The 7,571-nt window shown below is 37.3% G+C and overlaps 1 protein-coding gene across 1 annotated transcript in view; it reads right to left on the minus strand.

The window, feature by feature from the left end:
- Positions 1-3,476: 3,476 nt before the first annotated feature.
- LOC104498348 (putative E3 ubiquitin-protein ligase UNKL) overlaps positions 3,477-7,571 on the minus strand; it is an 11,887-nt gene continuing 7,792 nt past the window's right edge. The window contains exons 4-7 of the mRNA XM_010141705.1: positions 7,296-7,498; positions 6,280-6,534; positions 3,955-4,107; positions 3,477-3,587 (exon numbers count right to left, since the gene is read on the minus strand). Coding sequence (XP_010140007.1) covers positions 3,477-3,587; positions 3,955-4,107; positions 6,280-6,534; positions 7,296-7,498 — 722 coding nt within the window. The remainder of the gene's footprint in view (positions 3,588-3,954; positions 4,108-6,279; positions 6,535-7,295; positions 7,499-7,571) is intronic.

The following is a 7,571-nucleotide window of genomic DNA, read 5'->3' on the forward strand; positions in this document are numbered from 1 at the left end:
CGGTAGAGCGCAGAGGAAAATGTATCTGTAAATTTTTGGGTCTCTTAAACACAGTGCAGCTCAGAAATAAAGATCAAAATTTTATTTCCATGTTGGTAATAAAAATAATTCCATGACTTCTGTAAACCATTGCATAAACACTATAGTGTAGAAAAGTTCTAACAAGTGTTAACAATTTTAAACCGCTCACTACAAGTAAATGAGTATGCATTATAAATAATATGCTTTGTAATAAGAACAATTTCATTCACAAAATCATGTCCATCTGTACGCTCAAAACATTAACGGCTTCCATAAACTAATATGAGTAAAAATTCTGTATCCATTTAGGGTCTGATGATGACCACAGTTTACACAAGCATAGTGTGACAGTAATAATATCACCACCTATATTTAATACTAGGGTACTCTGAATGGCAATACAGAACGAAACAAGTCTGTCTTTAATAATCTGCTATTCAAAGAAGACTAATAATAAGCCTGTAACATGCAGCTTGGGATCTACGGGTAATTAGCATACTTCCAGTTAAATCACAGCTCCTAACTGAAAAAAAACCTGAGAAACCACAACTTTAATCTATTATTCCCCAGGCTAAAATAATTGTGACAACATAATGGTATTCACATTAAGAATTCTATTCTTACATAAATTAACGCAGAACTTTGTCAAGTACCAAAATGAATCCTGAAAATCTATTTAGTTTGCCTTTATGTATTTTGTGAATTCAACTGATTACTGTACTGTAGTCTCTCTAAAATACAATTTTGGGGTATCCAGTTTCCAGATACTGTATATCGTATAAGGACGAATACTCACAAAGGTCAGGCTTCACTTCAGACTTCTTCCAAATAGTCGTCCCTGGCCAGCTGCATATATTTTATTATCCTCCGTTTTAAAGTACTGGTGTACAAGTATTTATTTACATATTTATTTGGATTTGCAGTTGACTTGCTTTAAAATAAGACACAAAACTTTGCTTGTAATTCCTCACAAAAATAATTTGTCATTTATTTTCATATGATTGCTATGTATAATGATGTATGGGTCAAGTGATTATCTAAGGATTCATTTATAATTATAGCCAGCTGCCCGGTCTGAGAATTTCACACATAGATATGTTTCTTTGGTACATGTTTTTTCCTTCTCCACAAAATGGTTTGTCGATAGTTTTTAAATGAGTCTGTAATTCAGCACCAAAGAAACTCACAGGGAACACCTGCAAAACTTTCAACACTGATATTACTGTAGGACGCACAGCATTACTTTCAAGATCCAACACTGTAAAACAAACATACAACTTTAAAAAGCAACAGACCGAACATATTAGTTCGTTTCCTCTAAAAATGCAGTACGTACAAACTGTGAATGTCAATGCGATCATTCATGCTGCGAGTGCTGTTTACATTCCTTTTTCTTAGTGTCATGAGATTAGGAAAACTGCCTGTTACTATAAAAAAAAAAAAAACGCAAAAAAAAAAAGGGACCAGAAAAATAGCCCTAGGACGCAGGCAAATGCACTAAAACACACGTGAAGAACGATAAACTCGGACAAGACAGCACAAAAACACGCTTCCATGTCACGTGGGTAAGAAATGTCACAAAGCTGCACGTGGGCAGCACTATGTGGCCTAAGCTGGTTTCTTCTAAAATATCAAAGCAGCAATTTTCACCAGAACGTTTCTAAACCTTTTTGTGAGCACAATGGTTGTAGAATGCTGTTCCACACTAGCTAAATAGAGTAAGTTGGTGTACAAAACAACTGTTTGTTTGAAAAATATGTAACATCATTGCAAACTGTAATTACATACTAGTCTTTGATTTGTTCACTGTTTAAAACAAAAATCAAGACCCCCGTACAGAACTACGTTTGCTTTAGCCCAAAATGCTGTCAAGGTTCAGAAATCAGTCCTTGTCACAGACTGTACAGAAGCAAAAAATACACTTACACCTACAGTCAAACTTGGGAACACAAGTTTCTTTTTTTTTTTTTTTTTAAAGTGCAAGGTTGGCTACACCTTTAAAATAGCAGTACGCTCTTTTAGGACAGAAAAGTGTGTTTGAAAATGCAAATACAGTCCGATTTGATACTTTTGTCAGCACAGACATGTCAGACTAACTGTGCTGAACTCAACAAAATAGAATTTTGCAACAGAAGCAAGTAGAAATGCATTTCCTATTTTATCCTACTTCTCTCTTCCCAAAAGGTGTGCAGATCAGCGTGTCTTAGGGAAGCAGCGACAAGTCTGTGCGTTTAGTTCTCACTGAAACCGCGTCAGGGCTTTTGCTAACTGCAGCCTCTGTACAAAGATCGCTGAACCCCAAAGGAGAGGGCAGCTTCAGTACTACTGGCTCGGGCCCTTTATTTAACACTGACACAGCTGTAAGAGCTCTGTTTCGACAACAGTAATTTTAATATATATCTTGGTTTTTTGGTTTACCATGACTAAACTTTAAATAGGTTAACTCTTTGCTGCCTGTGTGAACTCACTTTTTGTACTGGATACAGTAATACAGAGATACAAATCACATAACACAGTACCAGGTCATTTCAGTCTAAGTCATACTAGTGTCACACCTGAATTTAAGAGAAAAAGGAGTAATGCAGGCAATTATTCCATTTCAGAAAAGTAAAAATATGCAGTATTAACATGCAGTAATTAGTTAACTTCTCCTCCTGAATTGCGTGTTCCCAACGACCAGGATGAAGTAAGGATATTACCATGTTTTAAAAGAATGTCCGTGTCAAAGCTCCACTGCCTGATTGTAATAATTATTATTAATAATGATACAATAATAATAAATGTTCCTTTCAAACATGCATTGCTTTGTTACTGAAAAAAGTGTATTTTAAAATATTTATAAAAGCAAGAGATTTATTCTCGTTATTGTCAAACTGTTCAATACAAAATAAAGCAATTAAAATTATTTTCAAAATTCCTTTTTTGTCTTCTTCCATTTTACAGGACATTGGGCATAGGCACTTGGTAATACTATACATATATCATATCTACTTCCAGTGAGTACCACACAGGTTAGGAGATGTACAAAAACTTTAAGACTATGGACATCCAAACGGAGGGAAATATGCAAATGCACAGTTGTTTCTAAAACTGATCGGTTTCACAAAATTAAAAACGTATCTTTGAATATGAAAGCATATGTGCCTCACTGTTTTTTGTCGCTGCTGGTACATTTGTAAGTTCTACGGTGTGCAGTTAACTTACTTATAAACTGTGGAAAAATAAGATAGATTGTCATTTCTATTTAACTGTATTGTGATTTAACAGTAAATATGTGAAATATTTAAAATTCACAGTACACATGTAACACATCATATTATTGCATATTGAAAAATAAACATAAGACCTATAAAGCAGCCTGAAGCAATTTACAATGTATCTTCTAACAAAACACAACAATCAGAAAGTGCTTTTATATTACTCAGAGTTTTTCAGACATCCAAGTAAACATAGTGTTAGACCGACTCCACCATACTGGCTCTGGCGTTCCACACACCACAGACACGGCACAGGGACCACGGGTACTGCTGAGTGTGTAGATAACGCATCTCTGTATCCATCTTCTGCTAATGAAAGCAACAGGTATAAACGCTTCGTTCAGGCATTATGGTAAGATTCATATAAACTGTAAACGAACCGATGAAGCTGTGCAGAGGAATGTTAAGTGGAAATCAGAAAAGGCTGCAATGGGCTTGGGGGAGGATGAAAGAACCTCAGGAGTATAGAACCGCATCAAACAACTGAAGCTGAATTGTAAAGGTGACCAAGCCTTATCCTCTATCTTCAAGCAACTGAGTTTCTCACATCAAAATGGAAATCAGTCCAGCACTATTACATTGATTAATTATGAGTAATATAATTCTTATAAAAAATAGAAAAACATAAAATTATTTAATTCATGAACATGATATGAGAACTATGCCTGTATGTTACCACAGATTTTTTTTTTTTATGGCAGCAGGGACATTCTTCTTGTGCAGCTGCACAGTGATCACAAAGTACATAATGTCGACATGGATTCAGGATAATGCTACGATCGTCTTCCTGACATACGATACACTTCTTTGACTGAAGCTGAAAAATCACCTGTAAAAAGATTACTGCACTCAGTAAAAGCAATTCCAAAGTATGCAATTCCAAGGTTGCGTTCTAGCAGCTGTCCCGAATAAACTTCTAATTTAACAACAGAAAGGACAATGTTTTTGTGACAGATAGTTGAATTGCGGGTCATTAAGACCAGATCATGCACCATCTTTGAAGTAGCAGCTAGAACATACAGGTTCTTTTAGAAAGCAAAATACCTAGGACTGAACCTCTGGACTGAAATTTTCCTGCAGAATTAGCATCAGTGATGCAAACAAGCAAAAACAAAAAGACAAAATAAGCCTTTTCCATTGTCATATACTCCCTCATTTTGCCATTTCAAACCACTGTTACATTTGCTCATGCCATGGGAGGTGTTTGCATTAGGCTGAAATGGAAGCGTCCCAAATGTGAATAAAAGTACAGATACAGACTTTGGGCAGGATGTTACAGCTACAATACAAGTCTCTGTGCAATAAGGCATATCAACCCTATTAAGGAACGAGAACTGAAAAGCATCTAAAAGCCACGTTAATTTTTGAAGAGCAAGGCAGGATTCAGACCAGCTTTCTCCTGGAACAAAGAGCAGGTGAGAAGAGGCCACAGTGATAAAGAAAACCTGAGAAGCTGAGGAGCTGGAAAAGGTGGTAATGGTTCTGATCACTCCAGCCTGGGTGAGATGACTTCCATTCCAGGATGTAATGACTTTTTTGCTAAGAGGGTCCCAAGACTCTTTTGCTCCTCTTTAAAATCCCTTAGAAGAAAAACAATAGAGGTCCCTAATGCAATCCAGAATCCTGTAAATACACCTGGTAAGAGGAGTCTGGTAACTATCAAATCTTGACCCCAACCATCTACTTTATTGACAAATATTTGAATTAGGTTTTAAATTCTTCTAAAAAACCAGCCTGGCTTTTTTATCAAGGCTGTAGGTTCGTACTAATACAGGTGACACTGGTCAGGAGATGCACTGAGGCAGAGAATTACTGCTGAACTCAAAGGGTACTAGATTATGGCAGACTGTCTAAGGAGTGAAAAGAAATTTTTTTTTCTTGGTCTGGACAGTGCTGTCACAGTTGAAACAAAACAGCAAGTAATGGTGTCATACGTGGTGTCCACTGCCCTTTGAGATTGCAGGGGAGAAAGCAATGTGAAACCAAGTTGTGCCCAGTAAGGTTTGAAGTCTGGCACCTGAAGCAGTGCACGGTCCTTCCTCGACCTGCTCAGATGAATGGCACCCAATATTCCTGTCTTTAAGAGCCCTGCAAAATGCCCTCAACCTGGCAGTGAAAGAACATCCTAAGTTCTGGCAGAAACTATGTCTGGATTTGAGAAAAGGTGAGATACAGCAATATGCCACTATGGTGATTAAGTGAGTGAAGCATCTGACACATGAGGAAAGGCTGAAAGAGCTGGGATTATTAAGCCTTGAGAAGAGATGGCATCTTACCAGTGTGTATAAATACCTGATGGGAGGGAATAAAACAGATAGGGACAGACTCTTTTCAGTGGTTTCCGGTGCAAGAAGAGGTAAGAAGCACAAATTAAAATACAGAAAATTCCAAACAGACATAAGAAAAAACTTTTCTTACTGTATGGCCAAACACTGGAAAAGGCTGCCCACAGAGGTGGTGGACTCTTCATCCTCGGAGATATTCAAAACACTACCAGGCAAGTGCCTGAGCAACCTGCTTGGGTTGACCTGCTTTGAGCAGGGAGTGGAACTGGATGATCTCCAGGAGTTCCTTCTAATGTCAATGAATTTATGCTCCAAGCCTGTACTAGCCTCTCTGACTACACAAACTCCTAGCAGGAAAACTCACCACCTACCCTCTAAACAAGTGAAAACCATGTAACTATTCTCTTTTAGTGCAACTATTTTCATTTATTTAGGTAGTGCCCAAAGCGTTGGGGGGGAAAAGTCTTTTTTTGTTGTTTTTTTAATCGCCCCAAGAATACCTGTGAATCACTTGTAATTTGTTCTGATAGCTGATGAAAAGCTTAGAAGAATCCATTAGGCTGCGAAATCCGAACCATCCTCTATACCAGAAAAGAAAGACTTAACACTGAGAGCAGTGTTACTCTTTGAAATGAAACCTGGCATAAATACGTCATTGAAGGTTACTGAGCTGCCAGTTTCAGTTAATCAATGTTTATGCAGATTAAGAAACTCACCTCATCTATTGTTTCTAAATCTAAGTGCAGCTGATTTTGTAAGGAACGAAGCTTTGGCAAGGATATCTTTTCTATATCTCCATAGCTTTTCACATAAGGTGATGTAGTAGATAGACAAGCAGCTAATTGCGACTTCAGCTTTTTTAATTTATTTTCCACTTCCTCCTTCTTCTGAAGAGCATGTCGTTTGTCCACATCTGCAATGTTAGCACGTTCTTTTGCTTCTTGAGCCTCTTTCTGCCATGCATCACATGCCTGGGAGAAAGAGATTTCCAGAATATATAAAATAAATTTTTTAAATCAACAAAGAGCACACTCTAAAACCTTCAGAAACGTAGGCTATCTCTAATTTTAGATATAACAATGCCTTTACTGTCAATGTAACACTTGTACCTACTTATCCTACCTTCTAATTAACAACTCCTTTTGTCTTATTGTAATTTTTAGCTATGCCACTGTTGACTGTAAACAGCCAGACGCCTTTTAGGAGCTCTATAAATGGAACACATTTTAAATGTTACATTCACAATTTTAATGTCAAGAGACATAGAAAACAATCAAGATTTAGTACAGCTACTTAGCTACTCCTCATCACAGAGAGAACAACATGAGGGGAAGGAAAGGACTACAGGAAATGTACTAGATTGGCAGTTATCAGCAACCTCAGTCTGACTGCGGAGATGGCTCGATACTGCCCAGGTACACCACACAACTACAGCTGCTGGCAAGACTCTACTTTTTTGCGTGCTTATCATCTTGAAATGTATGGGAGAGAACGTAGGTCTTTAGTTATCAACTTCCAGAAAATGAATTGTCCTTTAAAAAGTTCAGTTTCCTTTATGCCACTATCTCGTTTTGACGATGGAAAAAACATTCCTTTGACAGATTGTACTAAAATTCTGGGCCCAAGGATAAGAAGGTATGTAAAAAGGAAAAACAATAGGAGCTGCTTGTTTGTTAACCCCCCCCATATATATATATATATATATATGTAACATTACCGTAAATTAACATACCTGTTTTACTTGTTGCCAAGATTCTTCCCATTGTTTTAGTTTTCTCTTGGCATCATCAAGTTCCCTTCTAACTCGAGTTAGTTCATACCCACCGGTGTTTGAACTTAGGGAGGGAGTAGTGCTACTGCTTAGTACTGGGGATGGACTAGGAGAGAAACTCCCAGTTACAAAATCCCAAATGCTCCCCGTAACACCATTCAAACCTGTAAACAAAGGCAGAAAAAAAAAAAAAAAAAAAAACATTCTGCACAAACTCCTGCAAAAAGTTTCACACAC

Source organism: Buceros rhinoceros, unplaced genomic scaffold (genome assembly GCF_000710305.1).
Source record: "Buceros rhinoceros silvestris isolate BGI_N320 unplaced genomic scaffold, ASM71030v1 scaffold39118, whole genome shotgun sequence".
Taxonomy (NCBI): domain Eukaryota; kingdom Metazoa; phylum Chordata; class Aves; order Bucerotiformes; family Bucerotidae; genus Buceros; species Buceros rhinoceros.